At 37.0% G+C, this 25116-nt stretch overlaps 1 protein-coding gene across 7 annotated transcripts in view; it reads left to right on the forward strand.

Moving 5' to 3' along the window:
• Positions 1-25116, forward strand: part of Spopl (speckle type BTB/POZ protein like) — a 70644-nt gene that overhangs the window by 18185 nt on the left and 27343 nt on the right. For 3 of the 7 annotated variants that reach the window (XM_028868663.2, XM_028868668.2, XM_028868667.2), the window contains exons 2-4: positions 23775-23911; positions 24241-24362; positions 24601-24752. In XM_028868663.2, the coding sequence (XP_028724496.1) occupies positions 23834-23911; positions 24241-24362; positions 24601-24752 (352 nt within the window). In that variant the 5' untranslated portion in view covers positions 23775-23833. Of the gene's footprint in view, positions 1-2141; positions 3623-23774; positions 23912-24240; positions 24363-24600; positions 24753-25116 lie in introns of those variants that run through there. The other 4 variants (XM_028868666.2, XM_028868664.2, XM_028868670.1 and 1 more) reach the window with 4 other exon arrangements.

Consider the following 25116-nt stretch of genomic DNA (forward strand, 5'->3'; position numbering starts at 1 on the left):
GATGTTGAAGAAAAACAAATTAGCTCTGCCTCTATGCACATTCCTTTCCAGTCATGTCCAGTTCTACCTGGTACCAGTGTCCCTCACACAGTGAGCTTCAGGCAATTGACCAAGGAGGAGTTGAGGTCATGAACTAGCTCCTGTTAACATATGACCTCCAGAGTGAAGTGTAGATGTAACCAATCATCTTATTAAAATAAGAAACACAGAGCCAATGTAAAAGAGAAAGCCGAGAGGTCAGAGCTCAGAGATAAAATCTTACCTCCTGCAGTGCTCCTAACTTCCCCGAGAGAGCTACTTCCTGTTTGTCTGTGTTTAAATAGTCTTTCTGTTCTGCCTTCTCATTGGTTGTAAACCCAAACAGGTGACTGCCTCATCACTGCCTGTAAGTACCGCCCTCCAGGTCTTAAAGGCATATGTCTCCAATACTGGCTGTATCCCTGAACACACAGAAATCTACATAGCTCTTCTAACCACCACACTCTTGCTATGGCTCTAATAGCTCTGACCCCAGGGCAACTTTATTTATTAACATAAAATTAAAATCACATTTCAGTACAAATAAAATATCACCATAGTGAAGCCTTGTTACAGGTAGATTGATGGTCTGAAAGATGTGGCTAGCCTATGTATGCTCATGAGCAACTGCATGCAGGCCATGATTCCTAGATCAGAGGCTCCATGCATAACTGACACCAGCTAGAAGCCCTCTCCAACTTCAAGGCCATGGTCAGCTATGGTATAAACCTGTTGGAGAGTGGAAACATGATGCAGCTGACAGGGAAGGACATGTCTTGGAGCGGCTGGACACGTCATCAAATGGAGAAGCAACAGCTGAACTTGCATAATGGTAGCTAAGAAGATATGCTGGTGCCTCCTTGGGCTGCAGATGTTCACCAACAAATGTGCCAACCAACCAAGTATGGTGGCCTGTAGTACCAAGTGATATTTCTACAGCCACAAGAACCACTTCACTGCTGTGGATTGACTGCACCACCATCCTTTAGATGGGGGATCAACAAGTACGGTATGACAGCCCAGGGATCCAGAGACATATTGCAGCACACACAAGTATGACAACTCTTCTCTTTTCCTTAAGAAGGGGTGTATGCAGGGTACTGACTGGAATGGCCATGTCTGGAGAGGCAGATGCAGGACCCTCTGTATTGCCTGCAGAACTTCATATAGGGGCAGTTGCCCAGGCTAGATCCTAGAGCATCCCCACCATTGCCAGGAGGAGGCTGGCTATTGTGAACTATTTCTTATTCCCTTTAAGAATGAGAACTGTGTTTTTACATTGACAGTCATGGTACCAAGCCTCAGGCCCTGAGAATGATCCACCTTTCATGGGATGAATCCCATGAATGGAAGCCAAGTACCTGCATGGACCCATTGAATGCAGTGCATCTGATGTTCTGTCCTCAGGTGCATTGTTAGTGCTTTCCAGGGCTCTGGATCTCTCTTAGTTTGGTTGAGGATCCATTTTCTGTATTCTGAGCTGGTTCCGAAGGATCCTACTTCATCTGGTATCATTATTGTCTGCTTTCAAAGTATTTGGTTTACAGTATCTAGTTTGGTTGCTTTATAAGTAAGCATTTTAATCTAGATACTTGGTTTCATTTGCTTGCTTGCTTTTGGATCTCTAAAGACATTTTGGATTCTGGCTTTTTGGCTTGTTTTCAGTATTTTGTTCAACTTTGGAATTTTGAAAGCATTTTGGTTTTTGTTTTGTCCTGCTTTTTCTTGTCTTTGAAATATTTTGATTTCTTATCACTTGTCCTTTGTCTCCTGACATTTCTTCTTAAATGACAATTCTGCATTTTCCTGCTGCTTCTCCCATGACCTTGTCAGGTCTTTAGCTTAGGAATTTTATGAGGGCCTGCTGATAAAGGTATCAGGCCAAAGGGCTGGCAAAGTCACAAGAAAAGATAAGAGTCTAGTCTATAAATTAAACTACAACTTCACAAACTCTTCCTATCCAAATTATACAAAAGACATAAATGACTAATAATAATATTAATAATGTTTTATGCTTTAAGATTGATGTTTCTTGATTTAATTATCTAAAATGTTCCATAGTACAGTTTGCTGAGATTAAAAATTAATTAAATATTTTAGTTATATAAAGGAGAGAGTACTACAGTAGCTACTTTTTAAAGTATCATTTCTAACCATTTAAGCAAGACAGTTCATCAAATGCAAATAACTGTAAATAGAGGGGACTATATAGTCAATACAGTAAATTTTGTTTATTGTAGACATTTGTTTCATCTGTAATCTTTACTTCATCAGGCCAAACTGTGTTCACTCTTATTTAATTTTAGACACAATAACCTATGTTACATGTAAATATTATGTCAAATAGAGAAGGTGAAAAATTCAGACCTGGATCATAATGGCTAATAAGTTTGATATGATCCAGTAGTTTTCCTCTTAATGGCCTTTACCAGCTGTATCTCTCTCCTGAAGACTGCTTTGCTGCATACTGCTCAGGCTTATCTGCATTTGATCATAGGAATAAGATTCCTAGCTAGAGGGACCTTATAATAGCTAATAAACAACACATGGCTCCCGAATGTACAAAATGTGATGTTTGGCCAACAAGGTGAACTCTGAATGAAAACTTTCGAAAAGAAGTTGCATCTGGCTGTGAACAAAAACTTCTGAAGGAGTCTGTCTGCAGAGACTGTCTGATTACAATTTCAGTACTGTGGAGATAGTGCAATGTTTAGTTCTGGAGGGTTAATTATGTTGGACTAAGTTCTGGCCTTCTGGAACAGTCATTCCTTGCCAACCTCTGTATTGGAACTAATATCTTGTGACAATAGGTTAAAAAAAATCTCTCACACACACAGTTTGTTGCTACTTGAAGATACAAGGCTAAATTAGAATTTGTAAATTGTTTCTTCAATTGAAGTGACTTTTACAACTTAAAATGGTATAAATGTACTGCTCATTTTGCTAACTTGTATCAACCTCTTACCTGGTTGGCTAAGCTAGCTATAGTTTGGGTAATTTTTGTTTTGTCAGAGCTTTAAACCATTGGTAAAATTTTTGAAACATTGTAAGCAGATACCAAAGTAAGTGTATTCTTATTGACTATGAACTTGAAGATGATGCTTAGAGTTAAGGGCATCCTCCAATGACCCTGTCCTTTTTATTATGCTTGTGCTACTTACATCTTCACACACACATTTACATACATTTGAGTAAAAATACATTTTAGTGATTTTAAACTTCCTCAAAAAGAGGTCAGATTGCTGCTACCTTCCTTATTCTCTTAAATAGTATTGAAGTATAGAAAATTATATCCAAAATACCTGAGTGCTATATTAAATTGAAACTAAGGACTGCCTCCTCTGTCCTTTCCTGTTTCTACAGGGCCCAAATCAGTGTTGGCTCACCACAAATACTCACATGGGTTAATGATTAAGAGAGAGTGTACGAATAAATGAGTGATTTAAAAATAATTCAAAGAGATTATGAGGTTGGCATGATGAATAGTCTGTCTACTGCTCTGTTCAATATGCTGTTTACGTACTACACTTGTTTAAAATAATGTTACTTACAAACTCTCTCCTAGGGTTTCTGTTGCTATGATGAAACACCATAACCAAAAAAAGTAAGTTGGGGAGAAAAGGGTTTATTTGACTTATTCTTCCATGTCGCTGTTCATCATTGAAGGAAGGCAGGACAGGAATTCAGACAGGGGAGGAACCTGGAGAAAGGAGCTGATGGAGAAGCCAATGACAGAGTGCTAGTTTCTTCCTTATGGCTTGCTCAGCCTGTTTCTGTTGTTGTTTGTTTTTGCTATTTTGGGGGGACCTGCCACTCAGCTCCCAAGTAAATCACACACAGAAGCTTATTATTACTTATAAATGCCTGACCATAGCTTGGCATTTCCTTAACTTTAAATTAGTCACATCTATCTTTTGCCTCTGGGCTTTTCCCATTCTCTTACTTCTGTAAATCTCACTCTTTCTCCATGGCTTGCTGTGTAACTGGGTTGCTGGCCCCTGGAGTCCTACTCCTTCTCTGGCTACTCCCTTTCTCTCATTTCTTTCCCCAGATTTCTTCTTCTATTTATTCTCTCTGCCTGCCAGCCCTGCCTATCCTTTCTCCTGCCATTGTATTGGCCATTCATTTCTTTATTAGACCCTCAGGTGTTTTAGACAGGCACAGGAAAACAGCTTCACAGAGTTAAACAAATGCAACATAAACAAAAGTAATACACCTTAAAATAATATTCCCCAACATGTTTTCCCATAGAACCCAGGACCATCAGCCCAGGGAGGGAACCACCCACAGTGGGGTGGTTCAATCACTAATTAAGAAAATACCTTATAGATGGAGCTTATGGGGCATTTTCTCAATTGAAGGTCCCCTTTTCAGATAACTCTACCTTGTGTCAAGTTGAATCAAAACTAGCCACCACATAGACCATGCTAAACAAAGCTGATTTTAAAAATTGCTATTAACTGTCTTTTGGAACTGATTTTTAAAGGTGAAACATTTTTCTTTATTTATTTTACAGAGTACATAACTATAAACATAGATGCCAAGAGCCTGTATGTGTGTTGTTAAACAAGTAATAAGACAATAATTGGGCTTTGTTACAAGCGTGACACAAATATTATTACATTACAAATGCTGATTTTAAAAATGGTACCCAAAGATCTAGTGACATGATTTTATTATGCTGTCAGGTTTACAGTCATGTTCTGCATGGCCTATAGCTGATTTTTGGAAAGAATATAGGGTTGTGAGAATATTACGTGGTGAAATTATAGTATATAGTGTACAGGTTGGGGTTCTTTCTGTTAATTTATGGTAGAACTGAATAGAACTTAGTGCTTCTTAAAGTACTTTTATTCTTTGAAATTTTCATAAATGTGTAAAATATATTCTGATCATACCCAGTTCTCTCACTCTTCTCAGATGACTCCTCCTAACAAGCCCCACCCAACTTCATGTCCTCTTTAAACTTTTAGTTTTAAATTTCAGTTATTTGTATATGTATACATGTGTACTTTGGTGCATGAATGGAGGTGAGAGGACATATTTAGGAAATCAGTTTTCTCCTTCCACCATCTTGGTTCTAGGGATTAAACTCAGGTCATCATGCTTGATAGCTTACCTGTTAAATCCTCCCTACTCCTTCAGTAACCCAGTGAGTCCAGTTAGTTTTGCCCATGTGCATGTGGGTGTGAGGCTGTGAGCAAACTGTTCATTGTCATGCCCCAGTGAATAATTACTCTCCCTTCATAGTATCCCTTAGTTGCCAGTATAATTCCTCAGCTAGAGATAAGGCCTCAGGACCGTTATCTCTCACTGGGAGACTGGAATTTTGACTAGTTTGATTTGGTTTAGCTATTCACGGCTGCTATGAGGTGCTTGTATAAGGACCACATTATGTCTAAAAGACAACATTTTATATCACTGCTCCATATTCTTGGCTCTTAAATTTTTCCTGCCTCTTCTTTTGAACTATTCCTTGAGCCTTTGGGGGACAGGGAGTACAAGGTTGATAGAGGTGTCCTGCTAGTATTGAGCACACATGATCACTTATTCTCAGAACTTTGACCAGTTATAAATCTCATATTAAACACTTCTTACTACAGAAAGAAACTTTTCTGACCAAAGTTGAGATTAGCACAAGTTAATATGTATAAATATAAATACTGGGAAGGCTGTTTGACTATGTAACCATTTAGCAAAACAACAGTGGACCTTCACAACACACACATACACACACACACACACACACACACACACACACACACACACACACACACACACACACACACCCTGCACACTCCAGGGCCTATGGGGTGAAAGGACTGTTTAATTTGAGCTGCCTGGCAATCAAATGTAGTTTCAGTTTTCAAAATTGGCATACTGGATTGTGTACTTCCCTTTCCCCTGCTTAAAATACACTTTTAAAAATAGATGTTCTAGTCATATGAATCTTTCAGTTACAGAGTAAAAAGACCAAATTCCTGTCCAACACCTAGTTCTGTTCTTGAGCTGTGTCTGCCTGTAGCTATGTTAGTAGGTTTCTATGAAAGTTCTCTTCCTTAGCTCTCGACAGTGTTACCCATCTTTATGAATAATAGTCTTGTTTTTTTCCCTAACCCTCAAACTCCCAGTCCTCCTGCTAATTTATATCATCAAAGTATTTATATAATGCATGATATTTTCGTCATTACTTTCTGAGTCCATGCTAAAATATTTAATTCTAGAAATATGTTATTATATGCACACTCTGTAACAAAGCTGAATGGTATTTCCCACTGAAAAAATTACAAAGAACAAATTCTTATAGATTCTCTTTTAATTCTTCCTAGTTTTCTTGTTTCTTCAACTTTTGTGTTTTCTCTTTCTCAGATTTCTTTTTCACTTGGTTAGAGCTGTAGTCCTCAAAATGAAACATCCACATTATAAGGGATATAAAGTATACTGTGAAGGAGTAAGGTTATAAAACAAATCATCTGTGTGATACAGAAAAAATGTAGGGTTCATTTGGTTCAGAATACAATATTGAGTAATTGTTAGTAGAGGCGAGTGAACTGTTTAAGTGTTTGTAGTTTGAAACTGTTCTTTTTTTGATACTCAAATGTAAGTAAATTTGATTATGGAATTCCAAGCTCTTTTTTTTTTCTCATAAAATCTTAAGAATACTTACTATTTGTGTTAGCAACATTTAGATTTCAGTGTGGCTTGGTCTTTCCTAGATAACAGGGTGAATTTTAGGATTTTCTTTACATTTTTAAAAAATAGAATCCTGCAGTTTTACTAGAAGTGTCTGTGTGTTGCTCTCCTCTCAGTAATCATTCTTGACATATAATGAGACCTGACTATAACCTTGTGCCTCCTTCATCTCATGACTATTATCTTTTTTAATATCTTCTTTTAATCTTGTTCATGAGTACTTGTTGCTAAATCTGGTTCCCAGTGGCTTGTTATTTCCTCTATTTGGGTCTTCAAAAATAATCTTTATCTTTTATTTTCCAATTATGAGTGAGTTGTAGCCTTTTTACTTATGTTGCAGATTGAATTAGTCTTTCTCTAATAATTCCCATTTATGAACACCTTTTCAAAACAGCTTATTCTTATTTTATTCAAATTAACTTTATCAGAAGACTTTTACTTTTTCTCACATGTATCCCTGGATGGCCTAGAACCCGCTGTGTAGACCAGGCCGACCTCAAACTCACATAGATCCTCCTGTCTCTGTCTATTTTTCTAAGAAAATTTAAGTCTATCTTTCTGTTTCTTGAATTGATTATTTAAGTTACTTGTTTTTGTTTTTCTCTTATTTTGGTTTTTCTTTTGAATGTCATTTGTTCTTCCCAAATGAATGTTAGCCCTAGTGCTTCTACTCATATTTTTTGTTTAAATATGTTTTCTTTAATTTTTTTTTTTCTTTTTTTTTTTTTTTTTTTTTTTTGGTTTTTCGAGACAGGGTTTCTCTGTGTAGCTTTGCGCCTTTCCTGGGACTCACTTGGTAGCCCAGGCTGGCCTCGAACTCACAGAGATCCGCCTGGCTCTGCCTTCCCAGTGCTGGGATTAAAGGCGTGCGCCACCACCGCCCGGCATCTTTAATTTTTTTTAGATCATATGTATTATATCATTTCCTCTTTCTCTTTCTTTCCTTCCAATCCTCCCATGTACTCTCCTTTTTCTCTTTCAAACTCATGGCCCCTTTTCTTTAATTGTTGTTGGATACATGTGTTTATGTATATAATACATAGATTGATACACGCACACAGAAAACCTGCTCATTCCATATATACTACTTGTATATATTGTATGTATATGTCTTTCAGGGCTGACCATTTGGTATTGAATAACCAATTGGTGTATTCTCTAGGGAAAGACTATTTCTCTTGTTCTCAGCATTCCTTGTTTGATCAGGACTGAGGCCTCAGGAACTCTCGCCCTTCCATGTTAGCATGTCCATTGGTGTTGCCCTTGTTCAGGTCTTGTTTAGGCAGCCATGTTGGTGAGACTTCATGGATATGGCTTTTTTGACATTTCTAAGAGACACAATCTCACGGCAAACTTCCTGTTTATTTGGCTCTTAAAATCTTAAAATAAAATAATCCCCAAGCTTTAGGTGCAGGAGTTGTGTTGTAGATGTTATCTTCTGGGATAACATCTGGCCTCCATAACTCTTCATTTTGATTGGTTGTAGTTTTCAGTAATAATAGTCTCTAGATATGTTTCAAAGAGAAGTTTCTTTGATGAGGGGTGAGAAGTACATTTATACTTCTACCATATATAAGTATAAGGATAAATACTTAGGGATTATGCTGGTTTAGTTAATTGCTAGCTGTAGTTTCTCTTTCATGATATGCTTGTATTTTAAGGTATAGGACAATTTTGCAAAGTAATGGTATCTGGCTGGTATGCTTTTTTCTCAATTTGTGCAGATTTGTTTCCTCAGCAATGCTTTTCTGAGTAGAAATGCTGTGTGCACTTTCAATGAAAGAGGTAAGGGTGTCTCAGTGTGATGACTTCCTTGTGTGTTGGGAACTTTTACACATGTCAAAATAAGAGAGGATCTATTTTTTATAGAAAAGACCTTTAAGTTTATTGTTTATCTTCTCTTACATCCCTAATATCTCTTAGGATATTCAGAGTGAGTCCTGCGTGTCCTCTTTGCTTCTCATGAAATGACATGCTTAGAAAAAAGTATATGTATTCAAATGTTCCATGTCCTTTGGAGGACAGTTCTTAGAGTTTAGCAAGATGGTAAAATCATGGCTCATCATTGTGAAAAGCCAACTGTGTCTGCCAGTCCAGTCTAGTCTGCTTATGAAGTAATGATCCTGATGATTGCATTATCCTTTTTGCTGGCTCTTTGTATTTACAAAAAGACTTTTTTTTTTTTTTTTTTTTACTTCCCCAGAGGAATTATTTCTAGTACCTTGGATTCTAATATTTCTTTTATAACTTAATATTTCTTGACATTGAATATCTCAAAATTTATCTTTTCTACCAGTATCCATCCCCCCTTTTAATTTTTAAGCCCTATTAGAGCTTATTATTTTCCTCATGAATATTTTTATCTCATTGGTATATTAGGGAATAAACATGGCAGATAAACACTATGCATGTTACTGTCTTAAACTGTACTGTTTAAAAGTTCCATCATAAGTAACTATCTTGAAATTAGACAATTGGATAGAAGGCCTTATGTCTGAGATCACAAGCTCCATTTCCACTGCTTTGTGGCTTTAACCAAACATTATTTTATGCTACTAACATGCTTGAAAGAATTCATCTTCAAGCATCTAGTGTAAGCCTTTGCTCAAAACAGGCAAGTGCTACCAAATTATTCTGTGACAGGATCTCAGTTGCCTAGGCCGACCTTGAACTCAATGTGTATTTAAGGAATACCTTGTACTTGGAAAACTTCTGCCTCAGACTTTTGAGTGTCTTGGGTTACAGGTGTGCACCACTACTGCTAGTCACTGTCAAATGCTTTTCTGCCACTATCAAAGTAAGCTTTTTACTTCATTTTTATGATTAATGTGATAAATTACAATAATCACTTTTAATGATAATTATTTACCTTTTATTAGTTCATTGAGAATTTTGTACAATGTGCTTTGATCATACTCACCTGTCTTAATTAGGGTTTCCATTTCTGTGATAAAATACCACAACCAAAGCACCTTGGGGAGGTAAGGGTTTATTTCATCTTTCAATTCTCAGGCCACACTTTAATCACTGGAGCAAGTCAGGGCAGGAACTCAAAGCAGAAACTAAAGCAGAGGCCTTGGAGGAACACTGCTTATCCTCTTGGTTTGCTCAGCCTGGTTTCTTACAATACATGAGATCACTTGCCCAAGGATGGTACCACCCATTGTGAGCTGGGTCCACCAACATCTATCATTAGTCAGGACAGGATGCCATAGTCTTACCTACAGGTCAGTCTTAATGAGGCATTTTCTCAATTATTGTTTCCTTTTCTCAGATAATTCTAGCTTCTGTCAAGTTGACATAAAACTAGCTAGCACACTCCCTTACCTAACTCCTTCTAGTTCAGTAGTTCTCAGCCTTCCTAATGCTACTACCCTTTAATACAGTTCCTCATGTTTTGGTGACACCCAACCATAAAATTACTTTTGTTGCTACTTCATAACTGTAATTTTGCTACTGTTAGGAATTGTAATGCAAATATCTGTGTTTTCCAGTGGTCTTAGGTGACCCCTGTTAAAGGGTAGTGACCTACAGGTTGAGAACCACTGGTGTAGGCATTTAATTCTGTGAAGTCTCTTTTTAGAACTACTTCACTTTGTCCCATAGATTGTGGTATGTTGTGTTTTCATTTTTAATCAATTCTAGGGATTTAACATTTTCCTTCATTTTTGCCTTTGTTGAATTCTCATTCAGTAGTGTATTATTTCCATGAATTTGTGTTACTTCTGTTCTTTCTATTGCTGTTGCTATCTACTGTTATTCCACTGTGGTCAGATAGAATGCAAAATGTTATTTCAATTTTCCTATGAGTGTTAAGACTTGCTTTGTGCCCTCATGTGGTTGATTTTGGAGAAAGTACAGTGGGATGCTGAGAAGAATGTGTATCCTTTTGTGTGGGAGGAATGTTCTGTAGATATGTTAGGTCCATTTGACTCATGATGTCATTAAATCTAGGCTTTTTGTTGTTGTTTTTCTAGATGACCTTTCTATCTGTGAAAGTGGGGTATTGGAATTACCCACTATCATTGTATTGGGTTCAGTCTGTGATTTTATATCTAACAGTATTTCTTATATTGAATTTGGTGCCTCAGTGTTCGGTACTTACATGCTTAGGATTATACCATCATGTTGGTGCATTTTCCCTTTAATGAATGTAACATGCCCTTATCTTTTCTAACTAATTTTTGTTTGAAGTCTATTTTGTCAGATACTGGAATAGCTATCTCTCTGGTTCTTAGTTCTATTTGCTTGGAATGCCTTTTCTTATCCTTTACCCTCAGGTGGTAGCTATCATTGATGGTGAGGTATGTTTCTTGGAGGTAGCAAAAAGATGGATTTATAATCCAATCTGTGAATCTTTATCTTTTCATCAAGGAATTGAGACCATTAGTATTCAGAGTTATTTGAACAACACATGGTAATTCATGTCAGTTTGTTGATTTTGTGGTGGTTTTTGTTTTGTTTTGTTTTCTGGTTTCTTTTGATAACCACCTGTGCTGGTATTTTTTTTTGTTTGTTTGTTTGTTTGTTTGCTTGTTTGTTTGATCTCTCTGACTTCTTGGGTGTGTTTATTTTTTCCTCAAGTTGAACTATTCCCATCAGTATCTACTGTGGAACATTTTAAGCAGATAACTACCTGTAATCTCTTTTTATTATGGAAGGTTTTAATTTCTCCTTCAATTTTAATTGAGTTTTTCTTGATATAATAATGTGTTTGACAATTGTAGTCTTTTGGAACTTGGAATACATCTTTCCAGGCCCTTTTGGCTTTGAAGATTTCTGTCAAATATCGTAGTATTCCAATTGGCCTGCCTTTGTATGTGACTTGATATTTTTCATTTGCAGCTTTCAGTACCCTTTGTGTAATATGTGTTTGTAATATTTTAACTGTAATTCATGATGGAGAATTACTTTTCTTGTCTTGTCTGTTTGCTGTTCTGTAGGTCTCTTTGTTTGGGCATCCTTTTCTCTTAATTTGGAGAATTTTCTTCCATGTTTCGCTGAAGATATTCTGTATGTTTTCCCTAAGGTGTTGTTCTCATTCAGGGTTAGGTTTCAAACTTTTCCTTGGTGTTTACTAGGTGTTCAGTTCCTCTGATTCATCTAACACCTCTGACTTTCTGTTTTTGAAGTGTTCAATTGTGTTGGTGAGGCTTTCCACTGAAATTTTAATTGGCTTACTGAATTTTTCATTTCAAGCATTCTTAAAGCTTGGGTTTTCTTCATAGATTCAAAATCTATTTTCCTGTTTGGGATTGACCTCCTTATTTCATTCATTGCTTTGTCTTTGTATTCTTTGAGTGGTTTAACCACATTTACAGTCATTCTTTTGAATTCTGTATCTGGGAGTTTTTCCAGGTTATTTTCAATAGAGACCATTATGGGATTTTACTTTTTGGATGAGATATTATATATATTTTTTTATGTTTTTATTTCTGTGTTTGGATTTGCACATTTGTAGTTACTTAAATTTTTCTTTGTTGTTCAGATCACTTTCAGCATGGGTGTTTATAGTGTTCAGGAGAAAATCATCTCAGGGTTGGTTCCCTATTGGTGTGCTAATGGGGCTGTGGCTCATCTGTTTGTCAGCTATAGTCTGGGATCTTCTATAAAATGATCAAGTCACTTGGAACAAGTGTCCCTTGGCAGTATGTACTGAATATCAAGACTGGTTAAGACAGTTGAGGATCTCAGTCAGGCAGCTGCCTGGGCTCTGTTAAGTTGTGAAGGGAGAAAGTTCTCTAGCCATGTCTGGAGAGTGCTTTGTGGGGAGCAGACTGAGAACTGGCAAGTCCCCAAGGAAGGGAGATTAGGAGGCAGTCATGGTCCTGGCAAGCCACTATGGGGCATAAGAGTGACCTGAATGGAAGAGGGCTGGCAAGGGGAATGCAGATAACCTCTGTGTATCTTTATGGTTAAGACAGAGTGGCCTTGGTGTGGAATGGTCTTAAAACCTTTGAAATGCATGTGTTTAGCTTAGCTACTTGTCTTAACTCTGAGCACTGCTGTCACCCCATGTCTTAAGCTGTGGTGTGTTGTTCTTTTTCTGTTTGTTTGTTTCCTTATCTCATTGTATTTTATAGTCTTGTGGGTTTTTTCCATTTATTGTTTAATTTCACATACTTATGAATTTTACTTGTTATAAATTTCTAGTTTGATTTTCTTAAAATCAGAGGAAACAGTTTATATGAACTAAATCTTCAAATCTGTTGCATTGTTTTATGGAATTAAGCTTAAAGGATGAAATGACTGCTAGGTCTGATTCATTTATACTACTGTTAAAGTCATCTTGTTACGACTTGGTTCTTCTGTGTATTATAGAAGGTTGAAGAAAGATGTATTTATCCATTAATAGAGGAAGCTCTGTTCTTTTCTGTTAATTTTTGCATGATATGATTAGAGGGTTCTGTGTGTGTGTGTGTGTGTGTGTGTGTGTGTGTGTGTGAATTACATATTAAAACTTTTTTATGAATTGACTCTTTTTCAAGGTAGTGTGTTACTGATCACTTATAACAATTTTTGACTAGCCACTCAGTTCTTGATTAGATATTATTTGCTTGAGATTTTTTTTTTTTTGTGTGTGTGTGTGTGTGAACTTAGACTTTGGTTTCTGTGAGTATAGAGCTGGAAGGGCAAGAATGATGCAGATGCAGTGCCTACATAGTAAGTTCTTAAGACAAATTAAAACTGTAGTCTCTGCATATTGGCTGCTACTTTGGGGACACTTCTTTTTTTTAAAAAAAAAAATTCCTCCACTTTTTTCTTTTTATTGAAAATAGATTATTTTTTTTTTACACAATATATGTTGTTTACAATTTACCTTGCCTCTATTCCTCCCAGTTACTTCCCACCTCCCCTCCTATCCAGATTTACCTCCGTTTCTGTCATTCCTCAAAAAAGAACAGGCTTCTAAGAGAAATTAGTTTCTGTTTCTATTGCTGTGATGAAACACCATGACCAAAAAGCAAGTTGGGGTGAACAGGTTTTCTTTAGCTTATACTTCCATATTCCTGTTCATCATTGAAGGAAGTCAGGACAGGAGCTGATGCAGAGGCCATGGAGGGGTGTTGCTTACTGGCTTGCTTCCACTGGATTGTTTAGCTTGGTTTCTTATACAACACAGGACCGATCACCTATCCAAGGAAGTACCAGCCATGATAGACTGGACCCTCTGTTATTTGATCACTAACTAAGAAAATATGCTACAGGCCTGACTATAACCCGATCTTTTTGAAGCATTTTCTCAATTGAGGCTCCCTCCACTCTAGTGACTCTAGCTTGTGTCAAGGTGACATAAACCCAGACAGCACAATAACAAAAATAAAACAAAAACATCATATTTGAATTGGACAAGACAAACCAACAGAAAGAAAAGAGCACAAGAGTCAAGAGACCTACTTGTTTGCACACTCGGGAGTCCCATGGGAACACTAAACTGGAAGCAATAAAGTGTGTGCAGCGGATCTGGTGCAGACCTGTGCAGGCGCTGTGCATACTGTTTCGGTCTCTGTGAGTTCTTCTGAGCTTTGCTGATGTTGATTTAGAGGGCCTTATTTTCTTAGTATCTGTCATACCCCCGGCTCTTACACTCTTTCTGCTTCCTCTTCTGAGGGGTCCCCTGAGCTCTGAGGGGAGGGATTTGAAGGAGACATCCCATTTTGGGCTAAGTGTTCCAAGAACTTTCACCCTCTTTGAAATGTGTAGCTGGGGTTTCTATGTTTGTTTCCATCTGCTGCAGGAAGACACTTCTCTAGTGATGGCTGAAGAAGTCACTGATCTATGAGTATAACAGAATATCATTAGGAGTCATTTTATCACTTTTTTTTTTTAGATACCAGTAGTATTTTGTTTTACCCGAGATACCTAGCTTATCTAATCTCTGGCTTTTTTCCAACCCAAGCAGTGTCAGGTATGGGCTCCATCTTGTGGAGCGGGCCTTAAGTCAAATCAGATGCTGGTTGGCTATTCCCACAAGCTTTGTGCCACGATTGCCCTAGCATCTCTTGCAGGCAGTACAGCATTGTAGATCAAAAGGTTTGTGGCTGGTTTGGTGTTTATATTTCTCTTTTGGTGGTATGTAGAGTGCCTTTCTGTACCAGCAACATAGGACATATGGGTGAAGGCACCAGCTCAACTTTTCTCTGTTCAGTGCATTCTATAGATGTTGTCGTCAGCAATGGGGCCCTGCTGTCAGTTTGTAGAGAGAAACCTGTAGTCTTGGCAACTACCTGAGTTGGAGATTCCTGTGTCACCCCTTTGATCACCAACTCAATTAGATGTGACTCAGTTCCAGTGCTGGGAGATTTGTTTGGTAATGAGATTACCTGTTGGGACTCTTCCCATTATTTCATGATTTCATTTAGATTGCTTTTATATATGTATATATTTTAGGAAGATTCTGCTTTATTTGGTTTTCATACTACCCGTCAAATGGTCCTTAATTTTAGCTGTTTCTCCCTATATTCCCTTCCTCAACCCACTCCCTCTCCTGTTCCTCCTTCCCTTTCCCCTCCCAAGTTAATCCTCCTGATCCAGCCATCCTCCATCCATCTATAATTATCTATTTGATTTTTCCATTCCTAACAAGAACTATCTATATCCTCTAGTCCCTTACTCTGTACCTAACCTCTGTTGTTCTAGGGATTGTAATTTGGTTATCACTGATGTAAGAGCTAATATCCACCTATAAGCAGTTACATACCTTATTTGTCCTTCTGGGTCTGGGATACCTCACTCAGGATGATTTTTTTTTTCTAGTTTTGTTGCACCAATTCCTAAATTATGCTATAATAAAAACCTGGAGCCAGATATTGGAGTAAATGCTGAAAGATCAGAGAGACAAAGGAACAAGCCACTAGAGAAACTTCTCATCACTACCTCAGGCCGAAAGGAAGATGAGATCCTATCTTCACAAATCCTCTGACCGAAAGCCTCTGAATCCTCAGTCTCCTCACTCCTTATATGCCTTTCTTCGCCCAGCCATTTCCCTTCCTTCCTAGTGCTGGGATTAATGGTGTATATACTTTCCATATACTGGTAGCAAAGTCATGAGATCTCAAGTGCTAAGATTAAAGGTGTGTGACTCCCCCTGGGATTAAAGGTGTGTGCTACCACTGTCTGGCTCTGTTTCTTTCCTAGACTGAATCAATCTCATATAATCCAGTGTGGCTTTGAACTCACAGAGATCCAGCTGGATCTCTGCTTCCTGAGTACTAGGATTAAAGGTGTGTGCCACCACTGCCTGGCCTCTATGTTTAATCTAGTGGCTGGCTCTGTCCTCTGATCCTTAGGCAAGCTTTATTTGATACAGAATATATCACTACATTCATCCATTTGTTTGCAAATTTTAGGATGTATTTTTTTAATGGCCTAATCATACTTCATTGTGAAAATGAACTACATTTTCTTCATCCATTCTTCTGTTAAGAGACATCTAGGTTGTTCAGTTTTTGGCTATTGTGAATAAAATAGCAATGAACATACTTGAGTAGATGTGTTTGTACTAGGACGAACCATCTTTTGGGTATACGCCCAAGAATGGTATATCTGTATCTTGAAGAAAATCAATTTCTATCTTCTTGAGAAACCCCTGCACTGATATCCATAGTGACTGTACAGGTTTGCACTCCCACCAGCAATGGATGAATGTTCCTTATTCCACATCCTCACCATCATGAGCTGTCACTTGTTTTATTAATCTTAGCCATTCTGACAGGTATAAAATGAAATCTCAAAGTAGTTTTGGTTTGTATTTTCATGATGGCTAAGGATTTTGAATATTTCTTTAAGTGTTTGTCTGCCATTTGAGTTTCCTCTTTTGAGAATTCTGTTTAGATATATACCCTATTTTTCTTTTTTAAATTCTTCTCTCATACAGTACATCCTAACCAGAGTTTCCACTCCATTCACTTCTCTGAGCTACCCCACACCTGTACTCTCCCCTCTCTTTCACTCCCCCTACCGCCCTGTTTCTTCTTTAGAAAAGAACAGGCCTCCAAGAGGTGACAGCTAAATAGGATAAAACAAGATACACTAAGACGAGGTGAAAGCCCTCATATAGAGGCTGGACAAGGAGCCCAATAGAAGGAAAAGAGTCTCAAGAGCAGGCAAAAGAGTCAGAGATACACCAGCTCCCACTGTTAGGAATCTCACAAAAGCATCAAGCTAACAGCCATAACATATACACAGAAGACCTGCTCTGTACCCCATTTTTTAATTGGATCATTTGCTTTCTTGCTATCTTGTATTTTGAGTTCTTTACATATATTTTGGATATTAGTCCTCTCTTGCATGTATAGTTGCTAAAAATCTTTTCCCATTCTGTAGGCTGCCGCTTTGTCTAAAGTATGGTGTCCTTTGTGGTGCAGAAGGTTCTCAGTTTCATGAAGTCCCATTATTAATTGTTGATTTAGTGCCTGTGCTAATTGTATTTTTGGGACACTTATTTAAATGGTTAGCCCAGTCATTTACATCTTTGACTTAGTTTTCACTTTCACTTTGTTCAGCACCTGTATTAAGAACTGAAAGATTAATATCTAATATTATTCTTTCTACTAATATAGTTAGCCCTTGGCATGCATGTGGCGTTCACGATTTCCAGTATAATGTGGGAGGTCTTTTTCAAAGCTTTAGTCCACTAGTTATCTGTATTAGTAACTCTTCTGTTCCTGTAATAAAGTATCTTGACATAAAACAGGTTAGTGAAAAAAGTTTCTTTTGTCTCAGTTCCAGAGGAGATACAGTCCATCCATCATGACAGGGAAGGCATGGCAGCAGGAGCTGGGCTGGCCTGTCAGCTAGGAAGCAGAGTGATCACATTTCATCCTCATACAAAAGAAAAGGGGTTGGGAGTGAGACCTCAGAGCCCTCCCCTGGTGATGTATTTTGTCAGCAGAGTACAACCTCCTAAAAGTTCCATAATCTATCCATATGGGCCACCATGTAGGGAACAAGAGTTCAAACATACAAGGCTGTGGGAGACATTTTACCTTCAAACTACATTATTTTTCTTTTTAGACTTTTCTTTCCTCTACTGTCATTTATGACCTCTGCTGCTTGCACTCATTCCCATTTCTTGTTCTAGGTGACTTCAGCTAATAGACTTACTCTTAAGTGTTTTAATGAATGTTAGAGACCAGAATGCCACTTCTGCATTCCCAAAGTGTGGACACAGGTGAAACAGGCAAACCCTTGAGCCAGGCATTCAGAGAGTTGCCAAGCCAGTTAAAGATAGAACAACAGTTGTTTTAGAATAAAGTTCACATGCTCTCTTTGGTACTGGTACCCTGGTACCATGTTTTCAGAACATGGGCTAATAATGGTATGGCTACTGATGAAGGAGACCCTGACAGATACATTTATTAAAATGTCAGGTCATTTATAACTGAACTTAGTAAGTTCTTTCTTCATTAACAGTCCACTAACTATAAGGGTTTTATTACTATTATTATTCCAGTATCGCAAAAAATTATTTTGACAGTCTTTGCTAGATTATTTATTACATTTAGTGTCATTACTCTAGTATTTCTTAGTCATATCTGTCCATATATTTATTACATCTATAACCTTCTGCCTGTAAAGCTTAGGGATTCACTGATAAATCTCTCCATATTCTTTTAACATTATCAACATCTCAGGCTATAGGTTACTTCTGGTAGAGAGAAGAAATGTGTAGGTACATAGTTATTTGACCTGATCTTTATTTTCTCCTAAATACTGGGAAATTTTTGTAGTGAACATAGGTAGTTATGTTAATATACATCTGTTTAAAACATTAATTCTGATGCTTTCATAAAATAGTCTTGTACATGTTCATTCTAGTAAGACTCATTTTCTTTTAGTAAGTAAAGTGGGAAATATCACACTTGAAATTTCTAAAGTGTGCCCAGACAGTCCTTCACGTACATTGATTTAACATTTGACTTTTACTACTTTATGAAAGTAGTGTACATTCAGTAGACACTGTACTTTCAACTTTAAACTTTGGTATTTTCTTAGGCGAGCACTGTTACATTCTCACGATATTAGACTACAGCAAGATACACTTGCCATTCAGCTATGCAAGTAAATACAGTAGTGTATTATATTATTATGCTGTGATATTCAGTGTGTTTTTAAACTTAGGATGGATTTATCATGCCATGGCTCTGTCATATATCCATAGAATAAGGAAGAAATCTTTTGTTTATTGGTTCTCATACATTGTTTGTTACACTAGATATTATTTTATTTATGTTTTAGTTTTTTGGGGTTATCCCTTTTCCTCGTGCGTGGTCCATTGCCCACCAGGCTACTAGGACAAAGGGAGCAGAGGCAGCCTGCAGGGCTCTGTAAGGCCTGTGACTGTGATGGAACAGCTTTCTGGGAGATAGTTTCAGTGTTACAGCTCAGCTTTATTTCAGAGTGAAGGGAAATATAGGATGGAGACAGCAGTTGGGGCATCACCTAATTTATATTTGGCAACACACTTATATCAAGATGGGAGCACAAAACCTAATTATCATATGTGCAGCAGGGGGAGAACATCTGCAGGGAGCTGTGTCAAAGGTCACATTTGAGATAGATCAGGCATCCAGGCTTAGAGACAGCTTCCAGTTAAGGTGAGGACTCCTGGAGACACTATCCAGGTGGGGAGGGAACACTGCTGGAAAGGGAGTCCTCAGTTTTACTCCAAGCTCAGAGCTGTCTGGACATGGTGGACTGCAAACTTAGATGCAGTGTACTCTAGCATCTTTTTATGCAAGCTTTTTTTTTTTTTTTGAAAGAACAAAGGTAAGAAAGCCTAAATGGCATTAGATAATAGAATATATTATTTTTTTTCTTTTAAAATAAAGAGATTGGAAAAGAATACTGGAAATAATAAGGTTGACATTGGGGCCTCATCTTTGTCCCTTACTCCAGTATTTGCCTATCACTGTAAAACTGATGGTTTATTATTCTATTTTAATCTATGTCTTTTGATTATCATCTGTAATATTAAGTGTTGAAATGGTGGATCTGTTACATCTCTATACTTTTTTTTATGGGCAGCAGTAGTCTAGGGGAGGAGCATAGGTTTGGTATAGCTGGAGAGTGGTCCGCCAAGACCCGGCAGTCTGACAGCCCACTTGTAAAATAAACACACAGACACTTATATTATTTAAACTGTTTGGCCTAATGGCTCAAGCTTCCATAAGTTGCCATGTGACTCATGGCTTACCAGTATCTTACATGTTGGTACTTATGGCGGTGGCTGTCAGCGTCTCTCTGACTCAGCCTTCCTGTTCCCAGAATTCTCTTCTCTGCTTGTCCCGCCTATACTTCCTGCCTGGCTACTGGCCAATCAGTGTTTTATTTATTAACCAATCAGAGCAACACATTTAACATATAGAACATCCCACAGCAGTTTGGAGACAGGCAAATGTGTGTTCAATCCCTTGTCAATTACGTACATTCTAAAGTAGAAGTTTTTAAAACATTTGAAATATTTTTCGTAGTTAAGGTGAGGTTATCTCTACTAACAGCATTACTGAAACATAAACAGTCATAATACCTTATAAAGTGCAAGTGCTCAAGATGCAGTTGAGCAGTATTCTCTGTAACCCCATGTCATAGATACTTCATTTGAAAAGAATCCAGACCAAAAAAAAAAAAAAAACCATCCTTTCTAACCATGCAAACCTTTTCTTTAGTTTTTTTCTTGAATAGGTTAATGCTGTGGCTCAGGCATTGTGAACTATGAGGAAACAAACACTTGAGTACTTTCAAGGTTGCCTCCAGTATCCTGATTTTCAATTTTACTTAGCTACTTGTTGAACCCTCAGTTTATCATTGTGCTACAAGCATGTTATGACAGGTTCTATTTAATTATTTACTTATTTTATGCAACCTGTGAGCACATCTGGGCCACTACATTAGAACTGATGTTAATAATGAAAAGGAAGCAGCACAATCTAATGGAAAGATTAATTTGAAAGTTGTTCCACTCGAGATATACTGTGATGTTGCACACTCACTATATTGGAACCTGTTCTCCAGCCCCCAATTTTATCCTGTTTTCCCTGTCTTAGTGTATGGTATCAACATTCTCCCATTTCTCAAGTCCTAAACAAGAACTTATCCTTGATTGCTCCTCACTTTAATTTCAGCCCATCAAAAATTTTGTTGATTGTCAAATATTTCTTCAAATAAGAGGGCCCTTTTCTGTAATTTTACTGAGGTAGCATTATCTCTTGTCAAACTATTTTTAATAGACTCATAATTTGTTTCCCAGCATGTATTCTTCCCTGGTTTTTACTAAACCAGTCTGTTCTCTGAAAGTTGCCTTTTCAATTGCACTATTACCTAATTTATGTATATTTTTCCCTTAAAATCTTGAAATGACACCAGACACATTTGATTACTATTGGTATTGTCAGGACTCTCATAGGCTTTTCTGCCCAAGGCATTCACATTTGCTGCCCTTCTCTTCTCCAAATTACTGGCTTTGACTTGTGTCTGATGTTATTTAATCTTCTGGTTTTCCATTCAAATATAATTTTAGAGAAGCCTTAGAGATTACCCTATTCTTCAGTAGCCTCCTTCCCGTCTAACTGAAGATTTCTCATCTATTGCATACCAATTTCTTAATCTTATTTCTTTTATTTGCTTTTAATTTTACATATTTCATATTAAAATTAATGTCTCCCAAGCTTGAGGAGCATATATCAGTGTCAGCTACTTAAAATAATTGTAGATAAATGAACTATAATTTGTCTCTTATTGTATACCAAACCTTATCAAATTTCGCTTATAGTTTCCACTAACCTTTTTAAAAAATAAGATGAATATATTCCCTTTATGTATTTAAAAATAACTTATTTTATAGTTTTAATTACTGTTTTAACTTATTTTATTTAATCATAGTCTTTTAAGAGTTTGTTTTTATTATTATTTTTGAGAAAAGGTCTTGCTATGTAGCCCAGGCTGGTCTCACAATGACAGTCATTGTTCTCCTGCTTCTGAGTGTTGGGGTTATAAGGGTTATGGGTGTGTGCCACCATGCTTGGCCACTATCTCTTTTAAAACATGAATTTCTTGTTCATATTCAAGTGGGATAAAAATCAGAACTGCTTTTTATGGAGATTGTTGGGTTGTTTTCCTCTGTCTGACTGGGAAGTAATTTGAGGGAATTTATCTCATTCAAGAAGTAGGTGAGTATGGTATACATGTTTTACATATCTAGAAATGTTATTTTGCCTTTTAAACATGAAAAATGTCTGTGAGACTAGTAATCATTCTGTTTTTTTTAGGTTTTAATCAACAAGTAGAAAAATGAGGCCACATTCATTTGTTTTTTTTTCCCCTCATTTTGAAGTTCATAGTAATATATTTCATTGGTAATTTTTGTCTGTGTTTGGTTTGATTGTTTGTTTTACTATTTTTGGTTTGTGGAGGGGGTACTTGTATACCATGCCCCACATGTAGAGCTTAGAGGACAACCCCAGGAGTCAATTCTCTTTTTTTATCATGTGGCTAGTTCTCTTTCTTTATCAGTTTTTCCTTATTTAAGGAATAGAAATCATGTTGTCAGGCTTGATGATAAGAGCTGTTGCCATCTGAGCCATCTCACTGGCCCAAGTTTGAATTCTTATTTTGCTTGGTTATTATTAACCTCACTCATGTAGTCCACATTTGTTAGTTATCTCAGTCAAGTCTAAATATCTCAGTAGTGTTACACCATTGAAGACAGTGACTCTCTTTCCCTGAACACCCATCAGCTATCAATAGTCTGGGCCCCATGTGGAAAGCCCTTCATTCATGAATGGATGGGTCAAACCTTGTGCAGGCCCTTTTCAGGCAACTGTAGCTGTGAGTTTAAGTACAAATGTCATTCCCCCCCAAATACAGAATTTCATAGCCCTCCTCTCCATTGTGGGGCTCTTAAGTTCTCTCCCTTTCCAGTAGATCCTCCTGGAATTTTCCATGCAGACCAGGTTGTGTTTCCATGATCCTTTTGCTCTCTGCCTAGGGATCCAGGTCTGCACAGTGATTCCTGGCTCCTGCTTCATGTCTATATTGCAGAGTTTTAAAGTGCTTCTTCATTAACAATTTTATTTGTTGTTTTATCTTTTATAGCTTCATTTTTTCTCAGTCTTTCAAGTGGCTTACTTCAATCTTCATTTTCTCATCTTAAACTACTGTCCTACAGTTTTAGAGACAGTTATCTCTATTTATTTACTGAAGGATTTGTTGTCTTCTCGAAAGTATATCCCTCCATAGAATTAATGTGGTTTCTTTATCGGTTCTTAAATCAAACGTAGATTCTCCTTGCTCTTACACAGTACAGTATATTTAGCAATATCAACAACAACAGTCAGTGGATGGGAGGAGAGTGGAAGACGTGAACATTGAAGAAAAGAATATAGTTCAACAATAATGAAATATATTGCTTTAGTATATCAAAATTTTCCCATGCAAGTACAACCAACTGATTTTTGACAAAGTTTGCAAAAGTACAAATTGGAGAAAGGAGAATATCTCAAACAAATGCTGTTCAACAACACCCAGATAGACTGTTGATTGTGCATCCAGTTGATTTGGTACAGGAACAGATAACTAAAAGGGAAATACATGATTCAGTCCATCTGTGAAGGAAACACTCTGACAGAGATACAGTATTATGACACATCCAAGTTGTCTGCATTCTCTGTAGGCTCTTTTTGAAGTCTGGGGTTCTTTGGTAAGAACTGGGAACTGGCAGATGATGACAAGTAGTTAGTGATAACTTGCTCATGGCCCTTTGGATTTCAGGAAGTGATGGCAGAGGATGAATCAAGACATTGATGTCATTAGGTTTCTATAATATGCTACATGAATATTTTTGATTTGTGATACTTTGAAAAATAGTGTCATATATAAGTATTTGCTTAGACTTCAGATGTGTATTTGACAGATGTTTATGGTTTGATTTATTAAAAATTTCTAAAATTTGAACTATTAATGTGTTGTTTCAAATCTAATTTTAATAGTAATTTCCTCAATTTATATTTTCTCTCCTGATTTTCTCAAAGGTTGATCAATAAATTTAATTTCTTTTCTTGTAGCTAAATTACTCAAGATTGTGGGGATACTATATGAATCTTAAGCCTGTTATAAGGTGGCAATGTCTCGGGAACCTACTCCACCGCTGCCTGGAGATATGTCTCCTAGCCCTGTTGCAGAAAGCTGGTGTTACACACAGGTACAGCCATTTAAAATGCATTTGATGCACTCAGGAGGCAGAGGCAGGTGGATCTCTGTGAGTTCGAGGCCAGCCTGGGCTACCAAGTGAGCTCCAGGAAAGGCGCAAAGCTACGCAGAGAAACCCTGTCTCGAAAAAAAAAAAAAAAAAAAAAGAAAAAAAAAAATGCATTTGATGCATGTCACTAAATTTTCTAGTCATGACAAGTATTACTATAAAATTGTAAAACAGTGTGACATCATTGCTAAAAGGATTAGAATGAATATTTGACTCGTGACAAGTTAAGAGATTAAGTCCTGAGTTTAAAAATTGGCTTTCTGATCTCATAGGTTAAAGTGGTGAAATTTTCCTACATGTGGACTATTAATAACTTCAGTTTTTGTCGAGAAGAAATGGGTGAAGTGTTAAAGAGTTCAACATTTTCTTCTGGCCCAAATGATAAAATGAAATGGTAAGCATTATTACTATATTTTTTAACTATATTTTTTCTTACTTTGGGTTTATTGTTGTATTAATATAATTTTACATTAAATTAGTAATTAATTCCTACTAAAATGGAGAAAGGGAAAAAACATGGAGTTATTACAGGAGTGTTGTTGTGATATAATTTGCAAGTGATTCAGTATCGCCTGTCTTTTTGTTAATGTCAAATACTAAATTCCTCTAAGTGACCTATTGTTTTATTTTAGGTGCCTGAGGGTAAACCCAAAGGGATTAGATGATGAAAGTAAAGACTATTTGTCCTTATATTTGCTTTTAGTCAGCTGCCCAAAAAGTGAGGTTCGAGCAAAATTCAAATTTTCCCTTCTGAATGCTAAAAGGGAAGAAACAAAAGCAATGGGTAAGTGATTGGTAGACTGGATGAAGAAGTCTCTTTATCTACATACAGTGATTTTATCTGGAAAAGTTTTGGATTATTTTCCTCCCTTACATTTCTTCAGCCCAAAAATTTACCTGTAACCATTACTATTTAATTTTGTATTTCACATTCTAGCTAGAGTTTCTTCATAAGTTTTAGCTTCCATAGACATATAGAAGTACTTCAAATAATATTAGAGTTTAACTGCTTCATACCCCTAAAATGACTTTTCACTTGTCACTTGGAAAAATAGTTGCTGCTAAAACAGGATGCCTGGTACATGTCACTAGGGAATTTCTCCTCCCTTGCCTTCTTGCTGGGCAAAAATAAAAAGGAGGTGGAATGG

Source organism: Peromyscus leucopus, chromosome 4 (assembly GCF_004664715.2).
Source record: "Peromyscus leucopus breed LL Stock chromosome 4, UCI_PerLeu_2.1, whole genome shotgun sequence".
NCBI classification, from domain to species: domain Eukaryota; kingdom Metazoa; phylum Chordata; class Mammalia; order Rodentia; family Cricetidae; genus Peromyscus; species Peromyscus leucopus.